This window comes from Branchiostoma belcheri, unplaced genomic scaffold (genome assembly GCF_001625305.1).
Source record: "Branchiostoma belcheri isolate BF01 breed outbred unplaced genomic scaffold, Haploidv18h27 scaffold7, whole genome shotgun sequence".
In the NCBI taxonomy this organism is placed as follows: Eukaryota; Metazoa; Chordata; class Leptocardii; order Amphioxiformes; family Branchiostomatidae; genus Branchiostoma; species Branchiostoma belcheri.
The window spans coordinates 2,121,533-2,142,322 of NW_017804353.1; the positions used below are offsets into that span (position 1 = coordinate 2,121,533).

Sequence of the window (20,790 nt, forward strand, 5' to 3'; positions counted from 1 at the left end):
ATGGAAACAATCATCAAGTCCGGGGGGCGGGGTCCCGGTCCCAGACTCTCTACCTCCAGTCCACTCTGTCCGTCATGGCACTCGCCAGGTAAGCCTTTATGAACACCAGATAACAGAATTCAAATGTAGAACCAGAACAGCAAACTGGCATACATTTGGGTTGACTTGCACGCACTGTAGAGAGCAAATAATTCTTATGATTGTCTATTTTTTTCTTTACTTCTCACCTCCAGTATCGGTGCACATACAGCTGCCAGTAGGGGAACCTGCGACCCTCCCTTCTGTACTTATCCAGCTGGAGCAGCATCAGGTATGCCATCAGGACCCCACTGTACAACATGGAAAACATAAGTCAGCTATTTATCTACTTATCATAGATATTTCACGAAGGAAAGATATTTCATGAAGTACAAGACAGGAGAAAGTCCCGAGAAGACAACAGGAGCAAATGAGGGCCACTCAATCAACCTTGCTTTGCATTGAAGCACCAAGGACAAAACAAGGCGCATGCCAAAAACGGAGTAACGTGATTTGTCTAACTAGCTCATCACTAAAATGAACAGGGAACAATCCTTTCCAACAGCAGCAATGTCCAGTGATCGGCAGTAGATTTTAAACCCTAGATTTTACTAAACCGCAAGGCACTAGTTGCTGAAAGTATGCAATCTACACAGTTCAAAGATCAACTAAGTTCCTTAAAGACCCAATGTAAAACATACACCCCTCTCTCGTAGAAAAACACCTATTTAAGGTCTGAACCTGGTAGGAGGTAGGGCAAACGTAGCTCAGATCTCACCTAAGGAAAAAGAAAGAATCCACAGAGGAGAACCCGTTGAGAATCGGCTCGGAGCTAAAGCGTCGTGAGACAGTCAGCCTGTACGATAGGTTGTCTGCAGAAAGAAAGATAGATTAACCTAGAGTTGGATGAGTGAAACCACACGTAAATCATCCTTAATGCTCTGAATCATTATTGCTGCTCCATGTTTAGCTGCTAAAATAATTGCAATTCAGACAGAATGGCACACAGAATACTCTTAATATCTTTTGTTTATTCACTGTTTTTGAATTTGATTCAAGTTAACATTAACCCCCAAAACGCCTTATTCACCCTTCAATTCAGAATCCAGTATCTTTAATATCGTGACTACTTGTGTACATTGTGACTTTTTTCTTGAGATCTCACCTAGATGGGGTAGAACGAACCCGAAGGTGTGTCCCAGGATGACCCAGGTCATGCTGAGGAAGCGGATCCCGTGCAGACACCCCAGGCTGTCGGGAGACTCCCGCGTAGACAGCAGCTTCCGGGTGTTGGTTCGCACGGAGAAGGCCAGGAGAAACTTACTCACCGGCCCTGTCAATAACAATCAAATAACAACATATTAACAACATAATTCTGCCATTGCATCTTTAGTCAGATCAGTGCTACCCCTCTACTCTATTAGAATTGAGGACACTTTTGCTGTGAGTTTTCAGATGATATAATGCAATGCATCATTGTAAACTTTGGTAAAACAATGTTTGCGACTAAGTTTTGTACTCACTTTCCTCGGTTTTTCTCGTCACTGAGGTATCGTTGACGAGTGGAGTTGTCTCGGTGACTGCTTTATTAGCATTCTCGCTCCTGGTCGGCTGATGGACCTCCCATATTGGTCGATAGATGTCGTAGAGCGTTCCAGCAGTCATTAGTGCAACGATGATGCTTATAATGCATCTGGACATGCAGGTTGAGAAATTGGAAGTTAAAGAACCTGCGACTCTGTTTGTACATATGTCTATATGAACTAATTCTCACACGTACATACATGCACACGTACAGTGATACACGATGCTCACACACATTCAACACACACAAAAATGCACATGTGCACACACAGCACACAGACAGGCACTTCGTTTGTGATTGGGAAACATATCTAACACACACATGTACACAATACACGTACATTGATTCGACACTAAACCCCTACCATTCTCTACTCACATGGCAGCTAGTGTAGTCCGAGGTAGAGTTGTCTGAACTTGCAGACTTTTTGCGTCCATCACGGTGAGTCCCTCTCGTAACAACAGTCTCATCAAGACACCTAGCGGGTAAACAATTCTGTTCGTTACCTATCTGGTGAATTCTAAGCTGAAGTAGCACTACAATAGACTACAGATCCTTGAGTACTATGAGGAAAATACAGCTTTATCCCAGTAGCTAGTACCTAGTATACAACGCAGGTTGTTTAACGTTTCATCCCTCCCCTTTGCAAGGCTGTTTCATGTTGGAACTAGACCCATCCAAATATTACATTGCTCCAACTGTGCCTAATTGTACATGATTTCCCCGCAGCTATCTACACTACAGTTTCTTCTAGACAAAGGCAATGACATGGCACTGCAGATGACATTAGCACCTCCTCCCAAACAAGTGAACTTGTATTTTTCGGTCATGATCTTTGGGGCCAAATTAAGACGTCATATATGAAACTAGCCATGTGTTAATTATCATCATGTCATGATTGATTATTTTAAAAATATCATTGGGCTACTTTTTTAGCATAATTAGATTATAGTTCCATCTCATGCAGAATTCTGACACTTATCACAGTGGTGGTCTAAGCCTTGTCTTGGAAGAACGTACAACAATCATAACTTACTGCCATCTAACCATTGGATCACATCATTCCTGCTGCAGGTGTCAGGGACACAAACTCCAACCCGCAGGTAGTCGTGTGATGGCGGTGTCTGTAAGTGCAATCAATGTACAAATCACAAGACTGGAGTCTTTGGAACTACAGTCAAACCTGTACAACGGTTCATTCTTACATAAGGAATACCTGGCCAATGTAACCACTTTATCCTGGTCCCTTAAATTACATTTCAATTGACAGCAGTAAGAATGTTGATGAAACGTTGACTTTTCTTTTCAAATTCTATTGTAATGAGTTGGTATTAAATGCAGCAGACTGGAATTCCTGGGGGGAGTGGTCCGATGGTGGCAGTCCAGTATTTGGCATCAAAGTTGATGTTTTCTCCGTAACCCTTGGCTGTGATGTTTGTACACTGGCTGTACAGGCCCCACCAGTTCAGGTTCCCCTCAAAGAAACCACTCGGCAACTTCCCGGTTGCATCGAACACTGAAAAACATTGAGAGCGATTGTACCTTGCCCTTCAGTGCCGGCCCGGCAAACGTTGAATCAGAATTGAGTGTCTCACAACGAGGAAACAATTGTGTACACCCATACACACTCGCATACAGATACGCACACACATACACACACACATACGCACGCATACACACGCACACACACACACAGACACACACTCACACACACACACACACACACTCACTCATACACACTCGCAGACACATACACATACAACACACACTGTGACACATAAACACACACACACACACACACACACTGTGACACACACACACACACTGTGACACACACACACACACACACTGTGACACATACACACACACAAAAACACACACACCGTCACACGCATATAACGTTATATACACAACGATTTCCAATGAAAGTAATGTCACATCTTAAAGAAAATTAAGACTGGAAATTCATAGTTAAATTCTTGCAAGGCGAGGGGGTGCTCACTCTGTAAGGCGTACATCTTCCCACGTAGTAGGTCCTCCTGGTACCGGAAAGTCGCGTTCCTACAGGCCTCCGACACGTTATAAGTCGGCACGGCCATGTCTTCTTCCGGTCGCGTCTTGGCGGCGTCGTAAGCAGCCACCGCCGCCTTCCAAGTCACTTCCTTCCATACCTGCAAGGCTTCCGCAGATCTCTGCGCCTGAGCCAACTCTTGAGTTTCACTCAGAAGGCGCAAATCCCCGGCTAAGTTCGGCTGTTGGAACCAAACATTGTCGGACAGAGCTTCGCCTATTGTGAACAACAGGGTAAAGATCGCTCTCCTAATATAAAACATCGGTTCTCGATGTCAAAGATTTTAGCTCGAAGGTTGTCGTTTTGGCTTTTTACAAATCACGATATTAAAGTAGACGATACAGACGGTGCTGTCAGGTCCGGGTTTGTCCAGGATATTGTGACAGTGAGGATGCTTAACTTCATTAGTCCCTGCAAGCGACAAACGATCCTTGTAAACATGACTTGTAAAAATGGCTGAACTTTGACTCCGAGCTTTCATACACGTCCCGTGTCCTCAGGTGACCTCAAAGCGTGGGTTGTGACATGTTGCTCGGTCGAGGGTTGGGCTCTAAAGAACTTGCTTTTAATAGTTAACCTTTACTGTTACATCATACATATACTCTGTACGTAAGATGACGTTATCCACACATGTATTTAGCTTTGTTAGATCTTTAGTTAAGTTGTAGAAGACCATACAAAAGTCTCTGTACTTTTTTGTTGTGTCAATAAAGAATCTGTTAATATTTACATACAATTGGCATGCAAGTTACATTGATAAGTTTCATATCTTGAAAGATTGATTACGATTTACTACTAAATGTTTCAAAGTTTACCACCTGTATTTGATTTAACCTCTCACAGGGGCACAAATAGCGTACAAGAGACCATAATGTTAAACTTCCCGCCTTCATTGCTAACTTACAGAAAAGATCGAAGGCTTTCTGTTGCTAAACTGAATTATGCAGGTAAATGTGAACGGTTGACTACTTAGCTTGAGCCACTTATAGCGTCCCCTACTTGAAGTTTCAAAAATTACCTGCCGAATTTGATTAACTTCATACAGGAAAACAAATAAGAGTACAGGGGACTAGTATTAACCTGCTTGATAAACATGTCACAAGGTACTAGTGCTATGATCTATGACGTAATGTACCCGTTAAGAGTTTCTACACACTGACCGCACGGACGATGACCTGTCACACCTGGTCTTTCACCTATATATAACTGCAGATTGTTTGTATCTCGGTAGGCGGCACCAGTTCTGTGTTTTCTGTCCTGGTTGGACGTTTTGTTCTTGGGCAAGGCACTTTTGAAGACTTTCCTCCTCACTCCACCCAGGTGTAAAATGGGTACCTGACGAGCCATGTAATGGTATCACTCCTAAAAAACTGCAAGTAAGCCATTATCTCAATCAAAGACTTCAATTTGTTTATTTATTTATCAAAATTCCAACAGCAAACTCAACTGATGTACACCACACGTTATAAGGCATATACTAGTAATACAACACTAAATGCAAGTATATAAGTACCATCAATAAAGTCTTCAAAGACTAAAATGATATAGCCTTTTCCCCGAAAAAAACTGCCTGTAAGAACTTTATCAGTCCTCCTCCTGTGTCACGGTAGACGCTGTTGTATCTAGAACCGTGTCTATGTAGCATTATTCTGGATAGCCTCCGTATCCAACAACGTAGATTTGTCCCCGAGAACAGTTTTGGAAACATGTGGACTATCCAAGACTGTGTCTGACTTAGTATTGTTTTTTCTCTTTATTGCTTTCATTTACAAATCAAATTCAAATTAATGTACAGAAACTAAACACATGGAGGTGTTAAATATAATGAAAACCAAGTCAACTTCTACACATGTAGACAGACGTATTGTTTTGGATAACATCCATCCCTAGTCCTCCTCCTCAGAGACGGGGGACGCTGTTCTAGCCTGCCGGACGCCGATCTCGGGGACGGGGTTTGTCACAAGTTTCCCGCTGGATCTTTTGGACAAGCTCGGCAGCACAGAGGTGCTGGGTTTGTCCGTGTCGAGGGATGTTCCAGGTCTGAAATGCCAACAGAACAACAATGAGTCAGCATTTCTCATCGGTTCTTTTTCTGTCCTGACACCTTTTTTTTTTAATACTCCAACATGTAATCACAAGACGTGGTGATGGCACACAGGGACAGTACAATACTCTTTCCACCTGAGCGAAGTGAGGAAAGTTGTGTAAAGTGCCTTTTCCAAGGGCACAAGATCGATGGCATGGTAGGACTTGAACCCGGGACCTCTTGATTCCGAGTTGAGCACTCTGCCGCTACGCCACACGACCCCACTCTGACACCTTTCAAGATGGCTTCGCTTTATCAGCCGAAAGACACGGTATTTGGTTCAGATCTATACGGGCTCTTGCCATGATTTTCGGAGTTGTGCCCCTCTGAAAACATCATTATGGCTTATTAATTACCTTTCGACATACCCATATGACGGGCGTTGTGCAGATACGTCGAGCTCCGTGGACATCGGCACCACCTGTGGCCAAAGGGGAAGCATTCAATTGTAAGAAAAGTCTGAAGCTCACATAGTTTTATTTAAACTAAACAATCAGTACATGTATGTGCACTACATGAAAGCGATATGCATGTTTGCACCTCAAGTTTCTCCTAAAGTTCTTTGAAAATCTGTGTGTGGTCAACTGCTTGCTTTGCGTAATCGGCTGCACAACCGACAGTTTCCAACTGTTTCAAAACCGTATACCTTTATGGCGTACATGTAAACTGAAGGCCACAGTGATACCTGCAATTAAATACCTCTTCTACTAGCCGCGGTAACTGTAGGAGGGCTTATCTTGCTAGGCTTGCAGCCATTATTATAATGTAGAAGACTCAATGCTGTAAGCAAGACTCAAGACTGCTACCTACCTGATTGACAACTTTCTGATCGTACGGATCACTCCTGAAGCACACCGTGACCGTCACTATGGACAGAATGAGCTCCAGACACCCGACAACTGTCAGGGTGATCTCCTGGGCGAACGTGACAGCAAAACCGCCATAGCCGCTCGATGAGGCAAGGTCATACGAGCTCTGTAGGTCGTAATACCATATCTGTGTCAATAAACACTTGAACAGTCCTGCCTAAATATGAATTACAGAACCCAAGCTATCATCCATACATACTTCGTCTTGGTTTGGATTATATAACAAATTCATATACTTGATACTTTATTTGGATATCCATTAGTTGACGATATCTGTTGTATTATGATGATATATATACGAGATGATAACTGGAATGCCAATGACTGACTGAATGATAATCATATCTAATCATTAATATTACTGCGCTTCATATCAATGTGACTGTTTTCTCAAATATGATTGAGAAAATGCAGAAATTAAGATTACAGTTGAACATAGAATTAAAACTTTTAGGAAATGGCTCCTCATCTAATGAATGTGTTACAAGATTTAAGCTAAATAATATCAATATTATTACCTGGACAAAACTAGCAATCGAAATACCAATCAGTCCAGGTGCGAAGACGATGGTGTTGAGCAGAGACATGGTTAGAATGGCGCCGATCTGAAGTAAAGGAACATGATTCATGATTTTTAATCCTGGATTAAAATTCAAAACAAACAACCTCTGTCCATGCAAATGATGTGTATTCACAATTCTCTCGACGCTTTGAGAATATTGTATTGAATACTAGAAGTCTTTCCACTCACCTTGCGTTCGGCAGTTCTCCCTTCACCTATCGAAGCTGCGAGGCTGCCCGCTACCAGGAACTTAAGGCAAAGAAGACAACGTTCACAGGTTGCCAATTACATCAAGATGGATAGATAGATGGATAGATGGATGGATGGATGGATGGATGGATGGATGGATGGATGGATGGATGGAAGGATAGATAGGTGGATAAATAAGAAAAATATGCAGGATTAAATTGACCTTTCTTGAGTAAGAAAAGGAAAGGAAAAGAAGCCTTTATAATCATATATAAGCTGAATGTATGTAAGAATACATTTTACAGACTTGTCTTCACGGGTGGTTCATCTGTAACGTTTACACCTCTATAAAACGTTGTACACTGAGGAAGTATATCATTGTAAAAGGTTTCCTGACAGCGCCTGGTACATGGTGCTCATTGAGATTTCATCTTAATTTCATTATCCATTTATTGCACAAAAATGTACAAAGTATGGCTTCTACTGGTACAAAACTACAGTTCCATAAGTCCTAATACAAGAGTGTGTTGTATGGGATAAGATTTGGTTTTCTTACCGATAGGCCTGTCCAGATGCCGGTACCCATTTGGAAGACCCTGAAGCCTGGACCAGTCCGCCAAATGGAAGCCAAGCCCACGACCAAGTCTCCGATCCCGAGACAGACGGCAACGACCGACAGAAAAACCTGCATGGCGCCCAGGCCGCGAACGGCACGGTACGGGAACGCTGCCATATCCGATAGGCCTGCTGTGTAGGATGAATACAAAGAAAAGAAAGGTTGTTTACAGTTTTGCCATCTGCAGGCACACTAGTCTAACTGCACTCCAACCATTGCTAAATTATACATTATACAAGCGGCGTGCCCGATATGACAGGGTTTTGTTGTATCCAGAACCGTGCTTTATCCAAAACTATGCACAGGCACAATTCTGGATAGTCCACACGTATCACATATGTTACCCCAAATGAAATACACGCATCTTAGGAAATATAAGCTGCTATATCCAGAAAATGTAATAAGACTTAGAACTGTAACTACACACGGTTGTTTTTCTTTCTTTCGTACGTGACGTTTGTTTTCAGAGGCACTGTTGCAATAAACCCTTTGGGGTAAAACAAGCCACTGCATAAACGTTTCTATTGTTCTAAGTAAACAACAGGAGTGTTTAATGCGATAATAAATGGGTTAATGACTTGAGCATGTATATTTAGTTGCTTCTGTAGCGGGGAGTTTCTTTATATAGCAAGCAAACAGAACTGGTCGCCAACGCGGAAACAATGAATGGTAGCCTTCAAACAACGTCTGAATTATGCGGAAAGAATTGGCGAAAAGGTTGTTTATCAACCCTGCTTTTTCACAACCCAAGGTCGCAGTTGTAAGGTAGCCCTGGTGAAGCTGTATCAACAAATCCTACAACCTTAAGCGGGTGATTGAATTTGACCCTTACAGCAGCGATGTTTTTTTTAAGACATGAAGCTGCATGATATCGATCAAGTCTCTTTATAACAGTCACAAGATTAGCAGTTCTTTGCCAGTCACAAGATAAGCATGTGTAAAAAGTAGCAACGCTCATGCGTTCGAAAAAACAGTGAAAAAAATGGTTTGTTGGGTCTGCAAGATGAATAATGGTAGTTATATACATAATTGGTAAAACTAACAACGTTGTTCAGGTTTGTCGGCTGGTTACAAGTCCAGAATGTTAAATATTAGAATAGCATTTCAATTCGGTACAGTCAATACGGAATCAGGCTTTCTTTTTCAGGGTTGAATTGCATATCAGAACGCTCTTGATGTTCACTGACTTCGAAATCTATTCCGTTGCAATTTTTTTTATGCGATAAGGACCCTGATCACTTACATACACGTATGCTGTAGCGGAGAAGCACTATTAAACAAAAGCTGATAGAAGCAATTCGGCCTGCATATAAAAATAAGCCTAACATTTGTTAAAATGTATCGTGGTTGCCCCTTACCTTTGCTGCAACTCTAGTTTCCTGTTGTCCTGAAGTTGTCCTGAAGTTGTCCTTAGAGCGTGTTTACCAATGGTAACCTTGGAGTGTTCATATTGATCAAGCTTGAAGACGCTTGTGCGCATGTCCGTCAGTTGAATAGGTGGAGCTTTTGCTCCAGGCAATCACGTGTTACAAAAGTAAACATGATGTAAAAAGCGAATTGCCCGGTGTTATGACATCTCTGTGCAACATAAGCTTGGACCATACAATACCCATTAGCAAGGTATTGCCAGAGGAAAATGCTATTTGTCTTAATAATTACTAAGAATATAATATTTCCTTAATATGTGATATACACGGACTGTGCAATAAAGTTTATCTAGATGTTTGATATGTTTCGTCTTCTGTGACTTGCTTTGCGTTCTTTGTGGACTAAATCCAAAGAGTGCTGTAAAATAACACAGGGCTTTGTAGCAATAAAACGTATGATCTTTATCTTTATTGGTAAATGTCATCACACAAAACAGACGCATTTAAAACAGTGTATGCTGATAGAGAGTCCAAAGACGTTGGTGCTTGAAAGGCTAAAATATTGGAACTCGACCAACTGCAACAGTTACTGCATTTTTTTTAAATTTCGGTTACGGCATCAGGAGAGACATAGGTGGCTAAATTAATCGGCTTGGGCAATGTATCCGCCAAAAACTTGTACTAGTACCTAGATTCTATTCTAAAATCAGTTAGCATGCGTAAACTTGAATAAAAACGCATAGCGAACAGCTTCCGAATGAATTTGTGCCCAAAACGTGTTGCAGAAGTCGCTAGCTTCGGATAAAATTGTATCTGAAAACATAATCAAATTCACCAAACCAATAGGTAGTACCCAAAACGCTTTTCAAAAGCAATTAGCTTGTACCTAGTTAACGTTGTCTACAACTACAAAGCTTTGGACCACCCACTACGTCCAGAGAAGTCAATCAACTGAAGAGCGGACCAAACTAGAGCAGAGCTACATGTACTACCAGGCTTGAACAACTCTACTATTCTAAAAAAAAGAAAGAAGTCTATCTGAAAACGCAATAAGACTCCACTGAACAACAGGCCGTCTGTAAGGCCTACTCCTCCGCGGCGCTGTTGTTGGCTTTAGCGTACAGCATGCCGAGTTCGGCGGCGGGGAGGGTCACCATCTGCCCGTCGCCTCCTGTGGCAACGCCCGGTGGCACGGAGGCGCTGGGCCTGAAATATCACCAAAACAACCATTATTAGGCTTCGACGAAAAACTTTTGTACAAACCCTACTGACATAAACATAGACAGAAGCAGCTTACATTCCAAGGGTGTTGTGCAGTGCATTTTTGGAATCGCACATGGATATGTAAAAAAACAGCACCTTAAATATAGATATAGGCAAATCTTATACGAAAATATTTCATTGCTTATCTGTAAATGGTAAATTTCTGGCTTACCTTTCAGCAAAGCCGTAAGATGGCCTGGGTGCAGGCTGCTGCATGGTAGGTTGGAAAGTCATCATGGGCATAGGGACAATCTGTGACAGAAATGAAAGGTTTCTTATATTTGAAGTGCGGTTCTAGTCGTACTAGTTGCGTGTCATACAAGAGGTAGAGTCCACGTAGAGGACAGCACTAACAAACAAAGAGACAATATTCCATGGTAAGATGTGTTTAGATTCGTGCAATTGTATATCTGGATACAATACTTGGATACAAACTCATTCATGAATGCAGTACTTACAGTTGTCAGATTCGTGCATTTTTTAAATACAAAGGCCTGTACTTTCTCCTGACTAAGACTATCTGGATACGATATTTGAGATACAAGCTAATTGCAGTACCCCAAGTCGTCAGTGAAAAAAATCGCACCTGATTGGCAGCTGGCTGGTCGTACGAACCGCCACAGCAGCACACAGAAGCCGTTGCAATGGAGAAGATGAACTCCAAGCCTCCAACAACGGCAAGGGAGACATCCAGGTAAGTCATCAGACGGAACAGGGAACTCACGTCGACGTATATGATCGTGTTCTCGTACACGTGGGACATGGAGTAATTCCATTCAGTGGATCCCTGCAAATGACAGTAATTATATAATTAACTGAAGATGACACAGATTATGGCTAAATTGTTCGTATCCATTTCAGTTTTCTATTTCTAATGAACGTCGTATATATATAATTTTGTGAAACAGGGATGACAAAGAATCATTGCATATGTTAACAAAAGAAGACAACATAACTTTTTGCCGACTGACTTGTCCCCCTTTGCTGATGTACTTCCGGAGAGGATAATCTTTAATACTATATAGTTGGGGATATTAGGGATATCCCAACTGGCTACGAATTTACGAACTACATAACATGACTGTTCTCCAAATGTTACCATGATAAAGTTGACTGTTGCGACGCCAGTCAGTCCAGGTGCGAAGATGAAGGTGTTGAGGAGGGCCATGGTTTGGGCGGCGCCGATCTGAAGTGAAGGAGCGTTTAATACTTTTCTATGTTACAGCCGCAAGGTACAATTCTAGCACAACAAGATAGACACATTTCATTGTTACAGTGTAGGATAATCAGTGCGATACACAAAACCGTATGTATTGGATTCCATCTATCATATGATGCAACCTTGTTAAGTACAATTTATTTATTTATAATAGTTTTTAATATCACTATTTAACATTTGCAAGAAGATTGAAAAAAAATCACCGATGTCTGGCATGCCCATTTTAATCTTTTTGAAACTCCACTGATGGCCACTGCATCTGTATAGTGATTTCTTGACCGTGTGTGAAAAGTTTCTGGCATATGATTAGCTCTCTTAGCTTCTTCATCGCTAACGTCAAACTATTGTAGGCGATGGTTACGCTCACCTTACAACCAGCAGTTCTCCCCTCACTGATGGAAGCTGCCAGGCTGCCTGCTATCAGGAACTAAGCAGAAGATAAGAGAACGTTAATCATTTTGGTACGTGTAGACATGTTATTGTAACCTCTTTAAAAACACCACGATGTATTTCAACTGGATTCGTTTCATCACACTGAAGAAAACTTAATTATTTTGAAATACTTGGTTCAGTGCATGGTTCAGTGTATAGTACAAACCTTGAGTTGAATGAATATCTCAAATAAAAAGTCTCTTACAAATAAGCCTGTCCAGATGCCGGCACCCAGCATGTAGAGACGGAAACCGGGACCGTGGTACCTCATGGTTGAAAGGCCTATGTCCAGATCGCCGGCGCCCAGCCCCATAGCTGCGAGTCCCAGGAAGATCTGCATGCCGCCCAGACCGCGGGCAGAGCTGTACGGGAACCTGGCCATGTTCGCCTATGATCTGCTAAAAACGGAAAACACGAAAACCATGTATATATAGCAGTCTGTTTGATTTTCTTTAGAGACAATGATTTCATGTTCAAGGCTTAACGCCCTTCTGATGTCCAATTAATTACCATTCTTGCAGAAAGTGACCAACAAAAGTGCATTTGGGTAGGTTCAAATTTTCTTATGTGTTGGAAGATAAAATTTATCCATTCGTCACAAAAAATAATAGTGTTAAATGGTAAGCTGTTTTATCACCTATTATCACTTCTCAACTACTTGATATCTTCGTGATTTCTTTTACACCTTTGCCAACTGCTTGGTTAAAAGTTCTCTGGAACTAAAAACTTTAGGCATAGGTTTCTTAGAACAATACACAGACTGATTCGAAGAAACCACCATGGGGAATTGTTTTCATAAAGGCACACGTGTTTCAGTTGTGCGAACGACCGTTGAAGTCAACGGTATTTTAGATAAAAAAATTGTCTCACGCGGACTTCAAACGTCCTCTTTCAAGAAGCGAGTAAACATCGTGCTCGTACCGCTGGATTTTGGACTGTACTATTGGGGCTCAATCTTTAGACGACTCATACTTTTGTCAACTTTTAGACTTTGGGTCGGCTGATTCAAAAACTGTTTACTGAAAGATAACGGCTATTCAACTCTGCATTAGAGTTTCCGCCAAAGCTGCGTAGGTTCCCATGCCATTGAACAACTATTCTTTTGTCTCAATGTGACTGGTTAAAGGGATTTTATCGCGGTAAAACAGTACCAATAGAGTGAATTTGATCCATCCTAGTTTCGTACTATTGAGCTGAAAATGTTGCAGCTGATTGTAAATGTGTGTGGACATATTGAATACAAAGATAATTGAACGACCACATGATAGTATACTGGTATATATTCGATGGAGCGTTGTTACACGTGAGCTTCACGCCATTTTACAGAAAGCTTTGTGGCATGTCTAATTTATCAAGTCTACCTTTCCAGACCCAAGACTAGTTTATACAGTCGTTTAGGTTGGAGAAGTATGAAGAAGCATGATAAGGCGGCGCATATTTGACCCCAATATCTGAGTAGCTTCGAGAGGTCAAAAGGCTGAAGTGCATAATGATACGAATTAAGTCTGATTCAGTCAAAACAGGTTGTTTTTTACTGCTTTAGCCTGGAATTTAAAAACTTCCACATTTTGGGAAAGAGAAAACAAAATAATAACCGGGATGCCGGGTAGGCATTAATGCAGAAACTAATTGTAAGTAGTTTTTCCGGTTCCATTGCCACGTTTTTCCCGTGTGAATGGATGAAAGTCTTCGTAACCTTTTTTTCTGCTAAATGTAGAAAATCTGACAACTTCCCTTTTTCTAGATCTTCTGATTTAAAGTCACAACGCGTCGGAGTGTGTTTTGTTTGTGAGTTTCCCACCAAATTGCGTAAACATGAGGTAGGCAATTAACAGCGAAGAACCAATAAGAACGAAGTAGATAACATCATAAACGAATACTTTTTTTAGAGAATCAGATAAATTCTCACCTTATTAACTCTGTTTCTTGTTAAACAACCCAAAGTTACCAGTCCTCACAGCGGAGTCTTGCACTGACGCTTGACGACGACTGCTGTGCGCATGTGCGTTAAGTTCAAGAAGGTGCAGTGATATTTGCACGGACCAATCACGTGCCGCTAATAGCCTCTACCAGGCCTTCCTCAAGGGTCATGGACAGTCCCCACCAGACTAACACCGTGGGTCGCAAAACAGGAAAATTTAGACAAATTGGGGGAAATAATTGGTCATTTCAGAGGCGGAAATTAACCTTCCCGCGGACTGACTCTCCTGGACAATCATTCTTCCTTTTTTACTGAATTCTACGATTAGTACCCCCGTTAGATGGGCTAGTGACGGTTAGTCATGAATAAACTAGAATTTGGCAAAATAGTGTTAATAATGAGTCAGGGGAGTAAGATGCTGTTAGGGTAATATTTCTCCTACACTGATCGAGCAAATGCGAACTGCCCTTAGGTTGACAAACTGTTCTCCCCATATACAGCGTATACATGTAGTCTGGTAGAGACTATGTCCAAGTCCAAATTTCAGCACAACACTACCCTAAGGTCAAGGGGCAGTATATCGTCACAAAGCTGACACTTTGATAGCTGAATGATCACTGTTCGAGTTTATGGCAAGAAAACAAAGGAGCAGCGTATAGTACAAGGCAGATTTAGATATAATCACAATACGGATATGGTGTTACAAACAGTAAGACAATGACTTCAGTTAATGTAGCTACGGCAAAAAAATTAACAGTTTACTCTTCTGTTTAGAAAAACAGTTAGCATCCATCAAACTCTCTGAAAACACACTGAACGAGAATGCCGAAATATGGGGGTTAGTACCCATAGAACGTTCTAAACTCAGATAGCACACATAAACTTGTAGGTAAGAACACATTGAATAAGATTTTAGTGGCCAAAACGCTGTCCAACAGTTCGGATAAAACTGAATCTGAAAATCTGGTTTACCAAATGCAAAACAGGGTTAGTACCCAAGGCGCTATCCAAAAGCGATTTTGGAAACAAAAACTGAACTGAAATCGCAATGAGACTCCGCTTAACAATGGACGTCCATGAACCCTACTCCTCCACGGCACTGTTGTTGGCCTTAGCGTACAGCATGCCGAGTTCGGCGGCGGGGAGGGTCACCATCTGCCCGTCGTTCCCTGAGGTCCCGCCCGCCGGCACGGAGGTGCGGGGCCTGAAATATCAGCAAAAGAAACAAACAATTAGGCTTCGGCGAAAATAAAATGAATGAAGTAATGACGACCTTTATTGCACATTTTTGCCACACTGGGCTAAGTACAGGTCAAAACAAGACATGATGAAAAGATACATACAAAATAAAACTAGCTAGCATTACAAATAAACAGAAGCTGGGTGTACATGGGTATCTTATAGAAATGTTGCCGTATCTTAGAAATAGTAGTTTTATGGCTTTCTTACATTTGGGCAAAGCCATGGGACGGCCTGGACATGGGAGCAGGTACAGCGGGCTGCTGTATGGGGGTGGGGAACGCCACCATTGGCATGGGGACCACCTGTGGCAAAAAAAGGACAGGATTAGTACCTCCACGTCAAAAAAAGTAACTCAAGCAACTGGATATGGACACTAGTGTCACTGACGAAAGGTAGTGGAAGATACCTGAAACGCCTGACCGTTTCCAAAATCATATCCAGTTGCCTGAGTAACTGTTTTTGGCGTATCTTCTTACCTGGATGTCTAACCTTTACCGACGTATTAGTACCTCTACTTTGTTAATAATGAGCCACATGTAATGTCTTAATAACGGTTCGAGTTGTAAACGTTATGCTAGAGGAATATTTGCTTCATTGATGCGACGGGTTCTTCTTTTTACGAAAAAGAGCAAATGAGTGTTTTGACCATTTGCTACTGATTATTTAGTATGAGTATTTAGATACAATATTAAAAGCCACGTACGTTTAATATGATAATAATTACAATGCAGGACGAACATAACGTAAGGTGCAGTACCCCCAGTCCTCATTGAAAGAAGTGATCAATACCTGATTGGCAGCAGGCTGGTCGTACGAACCGCCACAGCAGCACACAGAAGCCGTTGCTACGGAGAGGATGAACTGCAAGCCCCCGATAGCGGCAAGGGTGCACTCCAGGTAGAACATCATATGGCTCGCATAGGGATAATAGTAGTAATGGTAGTAAGGGTCGTAAATGCCATAGAACCAGTCCCAGTAGTTCTGCAAATGATATCATTTCAAAATAGAAATATATGTTATCTAATTATGTCATCACACACACACACACACACACACACACACACACACACACACACACACACACATACATACATACATACATATATACAAACAAACACACACACACACATACATACATATATACAAACAAACACACATACACGCACATACGAGTACACACACACACGCGCGCGTGCGCGCGCGCTACCAAAAACTTACCATACCATAACTTTCTGTCGAAGGTAATAAAAAAGTCACCACGGGGACGTTCTTACAAAAAGGAGACACCATAACTTTACCCGACTGTTGGAGACAAGCCAGCTGGCTACGAATTCTCATGTCGTCAATGTTGTATTAGTAGTCCACTGTGTAATGTTGTATTGGTCATACATATTTATACCTATTTATTATATGATTGATATTTCAAAATGTTACCTGCATAGCGCTTATCGCTGAAACAGAAGCCAGTCCAGGTGCGAAGATGAAAGTGTTGAGCAGGGCCATGGTTTGGGTAGCGCCAATCTGAAGTGAAGGAGCGTGTCAACATTTAACAACACAGAACACAGGGTAATAGTCTAAAACAACAAATTTTCGATTGTAGGAGAAGCAGTACTATGCAAAAAATCCGTATATATTGGAATTTAGTTATTATATAACCTTGTTTACGGTATATACCGTTTTACATTTGCATCAGCGATAAAAAAATCACCAATGTCTGGCATGCTCATTGTTTGTTGTATGGTATCGAAACTCCACTAATGGACACTCTATTTCATTATGATTTCTCAACCGGGGGGGATTTGAAATTCTCGACTGGTACATTTAGTTATACATTTTCCTCCAATGTAACAAACAATTTTCCGTAGCGAGGATGATGGCGGTCGTCACGCTTACCTTACAACCAACAGTTCTCCCCTCACTGATGGAAGCCGCCAGACTGCCTGCTATCAGGAACTACATGTGAACATGAGGCATGATAACGTTACAGATTCAGGACATGTACATACATGTATATTACACAAAACGAATTCGTGTTAATTTCATAACTCATTCACTGCATGAAACGTTGGATTAAGCAATGGTAGAAAAGTCAGATAATGTTAAGTTTGTATACAGTACCTGACTTTACAATAGTATGGTGATTTATACTGAATTTCAGGAATAAGACTAGCCAAATTACAGCAAAGGCGTGGCATAACGTTCGTTAAACTTCTCAACATATCAACCTCCTATTGATGACAGAGTATCCCATTCCCTTTACAATTAAAACGCCAAATATCATTTGCGTAGACACTTGACCTATGTTTGTGCAAAATATCTCATTAATCTTAATACATAGGCTGTCAATGATGCATAACCGTGACATTTGTACATTTAGACACTAGCTTTGAAGAACACTTTACTTTGAGAAAAACATGCAGCGCAGCTACTGAGAGGCGAGTTAAATAAATATACGAAAAACATTTCCTTACAAATAAACCTGTCCAAGTGCCGGTAGCTAGCATGTAGAGACGGAAACGGTGACCGAAGAGCCAGGTGGAAGAAATGCCCATGGCCAGATCGCCGCCCCCCAGCCCCATGGCAGCGAGTCCCAGGAAGATCTGCACGCCACCCAGGCCGCGGGCAGCGCCGTACGGGAAACCGGCCATTTTGTGATCTGCTTGAAACGCCAAACACGAAAAACAGGTATATAGAAGTCTGTTATTTTGATAAGGGTTCAAGGCTTTTTCGATGTCAAACATAAAATCATAAAATCATTCTTGCGGTAGGCCACCAACAAAAGTGTTCACATCGACGGCTGGTGAGATAAGACAACAGCAAGTTTGCAAGTGAATACACATCGTACACCTTTTTTCACCACCACAGAAATTGAGTGTAGCCCTTTTTTGCCAACATGAAAATAAAACAAGGACAGGTTCATTATAGTGAATTTTGTGCGTTTTCTTTTGAGCTGACCAACAACAAAAGTGTTAGATGCATACAGTAAGCTGTTTTTATCTCAACTTGCTATCTTCGGGATTTCTTTTACACCTTTGCCAACTCCTTGCTTCAATGATGTCTGGGATTTTAAAAAATAGGTATACATGTATCACGAGTAGGTTTCTTAGAACAATACACCGACTGATTCTGAGAAAAAAACCATGGTTTGTTTCATGACGGCCTGCGCATTTCAGTTGTGCAAACGACCGTTAGAAGCCAAAGGTATTTTAAATAAAAGAGGACGTTTGAAGTCCGCGTGAGGCAATTTTTAAAGTCCAGAGCAAACATCGTGCTCGTAACTCTGGATTCTGGACTGTATTTGGGCTCAATCAATCTTCAGACAACTCATACTTTGTCAACTTTCAGACTTTGGGTCGGCTGATTCAAAAACTGTTTACTGAACGTGAAAGATAACAGCTAGCGCTATTCAACTCTGCATTAGAGTTTCCGCCAAAGCTGCGGAGGTTCCCATGCCATTGAACAACTATTCTTTTATCTTCATCATGTTTCTGGTTGAACATATAGAGCGCATTTGATCCACCCCAGTTTCCTACTATTTAGCTGAAAAATGTTGCAGCTGATTTTAAATCAATAATCTGTGTGTGCTGAGTGGTGGTGGTGGAAATATTGATTACAAATATAATTGTAGGGCTAATTGAAGGAGTGTTTCTGCGCGCGAGCTTCGCGCCGTTCCTAAGTTTTACAGAAAGCTTGTTGGCATGTCCAATTTATCAAGTCTACCTTTCCAGACCCTAATCTACAGTTTATACAGTAGTTTAGGTTGGAGAAGTATGAACAAACACGATAAGACGGCGCGTATTTGACCGTTTTATCTGATAGCGTCGAGGGGTTTAAAGGGCTAAAGTACATAATGATAAGAATTAAGTCTGATTCAGTCAAAACAGGTTGTTTTTTTACTGTTTGATTTGTCTAGGATTTGAAAACTTCCACATGTTGGAAAAAACAAATCCACAAATAATTGGGAAGACGGGTAGCAATACTAGTGAGACTAATTGAAAGTAATTTTTATGCTGCCATGGCAACCACGTTTTTCTCGTGTGAATGGATAAGAATATTTGAGTCTTTCTTGCCTTTTTTTCTGCTTAATGTAGAAAACGTCTGAGTTTTCCATGTCAGTACTTTTAGATTAGTGCACATGGAGTCATAGCGCATCGGATTGGGATAGACCATAGTGAATTCCTCATCAAATAGCATGAACCGATAGGCCCTTAAACGGTGAACACAGTGAACGAACAATAATAATAAAGTGGAAAACACCATAAACAAAAATTTGATCATGTATCAGGTAAATTTCTTACCTTGTAACTCTGTTTCTTGTTAAACAACGCAATCGGAGCCGCTTCTAACTGGTTTACTGGTTACTGACGCTTGACGACAGCACTGTGCGCATGTGCGTTAAGTTCAAGAAGGTGAAGTGCTTGCACGGACCAATCACGTGTTACTAATAGCCTCTACCAGGCCTTCCTGAAGGGTCATGGACAGCCTCCACCAGACTAACACCGCGGGTTAAAAATAGTAAAACAGCCAAATACATGTATGTGAAATAATTGATAATTTCAGAGGGGAAATTAACAACTGACTCTCTTGGCCAATTATTCTTCCCTTTATAGCATTGTGCCCCGGTTAGATGGGCTGGTAAAGGCTAGTCATTAATAAATTGAATAGAATTCAGCAGAAGTATGTAAATAATTAGCCAGGGGAGTAAGCTGCTGTAAGGGTAATATTTCTCCTTGACTGCGCGGAAAAATGCAAACTACTCTCAGGATGGCAAATTATTCTCCCCACATCCAGCGTAGTTACAAGTGGTCTGGTAGAGACTATCAAAGTCCAAATTTCAGCACAACACTAGCATAAGGTCAAGGGGCAATATATCGCCACGAAGCTGACACATTGATCGCTGAATGAACGTTGTTCACGTTTAATATAATTAGAAAACAACCGAGTAGCGTATAGTTCAAGACAGATTTAGATATAATCACAATATGGATATAGCGAATTGGCCTTGACCTTGTTGACCCAAGTGTTCGTTTTATAGAACTGCAAACAAGTCAGACTTTGTACAAATTGTGTTTTAGTTGTACACAGAGCACTTTTCTGTAATCCAGCTTTTACTGCTGTGTGCAGAATACTTCGTGAAAGTATTTTGGCCGATAAGACATTTTTGGGTTGGAGTATATGCATAGAGGCTTGGCACTGTGTTTAGATAACATACATATTAGCAAAACCAAGGAAAGAAAAATTTTACTTTTTTTGAAGATTACTAGTACTTCTATTTTGTAATATTTGTATGTGTCAGCTTGAAGAAAACAGCCAATCATAATTCAATAAAACTCATTAATCATACATGGTA

The 20,790-nt window shown here is 41.3% G+C and overlaps 3 protein-coding genes across 3 annotated transcripts in view; all 3 read right to left on the reverse strand.

Annotated features, from left to right (window-relative positions):
* The window catches only part of LOC109484514 (nose resistant to fluoxetine protein 6-like), a 7,602-nt gene extending 3,490 nt beyond the window's left edge, over window positions 1-4,112 (reverse strand). Inside the window, exons 1-8 of the mRNA XM_019787820.1 lie at window positions 3,606-4,112; window positions 2,956-3,119; window positions 2,640-2,709; window positions 1,982-2,081; window positions 1,542-1,711; window positions 1,184-1,351; window positions 797-890; window positions 228-329 (exon numbers count right to left, since the gene is read on the reverse strand). Of these exons, the coding sequence (XP_019643379.1) occupies window positions 228-329; window positions 797-890; window positions 1,184-1,351; window positions 1,542-1,711; window positions 1,982-2,081; window positions 2,640-2,709; window positions 2,956-3,119; window positions 3,606-3,936 (1,199 nt within the window). The 5' untranslated portion in view covers window positions 3,937-4,112. The remainder of the gene's footprint in view (window positions 1-227; window positions 330-796; window positions 891-1,183; window positions 1,352-1,541; window positions 1,712-1,981; window positions 2,082-2,639; window positions 2,710-2,955; window positions 3,120-3,605) is intronic.
* A 1,212-nt stretch (window positions 4,113-5,324) lies between these two features.
* On the reverse strand, window positions 5,325-19,828 carry LOC109484322. Its single transcript, XM_019787577.1, has 19 exons — window positions 19,739-19,828; window positions 17,912-18,096; window positions 17,334-17,393; window positions 16,875-16,961; window positions 16,230-16,421; window positions 15,648-15,742; window positions 15,286-15,402; window positions 12,483-12,639; window positions 12,213-12,272; window positions 11,726-11,812; window positions 11,213-11,413; window positions 10,799-10,878; window positions 10,453-10,569; window positions 9,240-9,250; window positions 7,937-8,127; window positions 7,148-7,234; window positions 6,571-6,735; window positions 6,117-6,181; window positions 5,325-5,714 (listed from the first exon to the last, which is right to left on the reverse strand). The coding sequence occupies exons 2-19, from the start codon at window positions 18,086-18,088 to the stop codon at window positions 5,561-5,563; spliced, it is 2,103 nt and encodes a 700-aa protein (XP_019643136.1). The 5' UTR covers window positions 18,089-18,096; window positions 19,739-19,828; the 3' UTR covers window positions 5,325-5,560.
* LOC109484588 lies at window positions 9,841-15,158 on the reverse strand. Its single transcript, XM_019787913.1, has 7 exons — window positions 14,187-15,158; window positions 12,483-12,675; window positions 12,213-12,272; window positions 11,726-11,812; window positions 11,213-11,413; window positions 10,799-10,878; window positions 9,841-10,569 (listed from the first exon to the last, which is right to left on the reverse strand). The coding sequence occupies exons 2-7, from the start codon at window positions 12,657-12,659 to the stop codon at window positions 10,449-10,451; spliced, it is 726 nt and encodes a 241-aa protein (XP_019643472.1). The 5' UTR covers window positions 12,660-12,675; window positions 14,187-15,158; the 3' UTR covers window positions 9,841-10,448.
* Window positions 19,829-20,790: the final 962 nt, after the last annotated feature.

Excerpts from the sequence above, each read along its gene's own strand:
- LOC109484322 (XM_019787577.1), bottom strand. The coding sequence starts at position 18,088 with ATGGCCGGTTTCCCGTACGGCGCTGCCCGCGGCCTGGGTGGCGTGCAG. Across the intron at positions 12,640-15,285 it reads AACAACAGTGCCGTGGAGGA|CTCTGCCCGCGGTCTGGGCG; the intron begins GTAGGGTTCATG and ends GTTCCCGTACAG. Across the intron at positions 6,736-7,147 it reads CGATTGCTAGTTTTGTCCAG|AGCTCGTATGACCTTGCCTC; the intron begins GTAATAATATTG and ends TACGACCTACAG.
- LOC109484588 (XM_019787913.1), bottom strand. The coding sequence starts at position 12,659 with ATGGCCAGGTTCCCGTACAGCTCTGCCCGCGGTCTGGGCGGCATGCAG. Across the intron at positions 12,273-12,482 it reads GCATCTGGACAGGCTTATTT|TTCCTGATAGCAGGCAGCCT; the intron begins GTAAGAGACTTT and ends TCTTCTGCTTAG. Across the intron at positions 11,414-11,725 it reads CAACAGTCAACTTTATCATG|GGATCCACTGAATGGAATTA; the intron begins GTAACATTTGGA and ends TGTCATTTGCAG.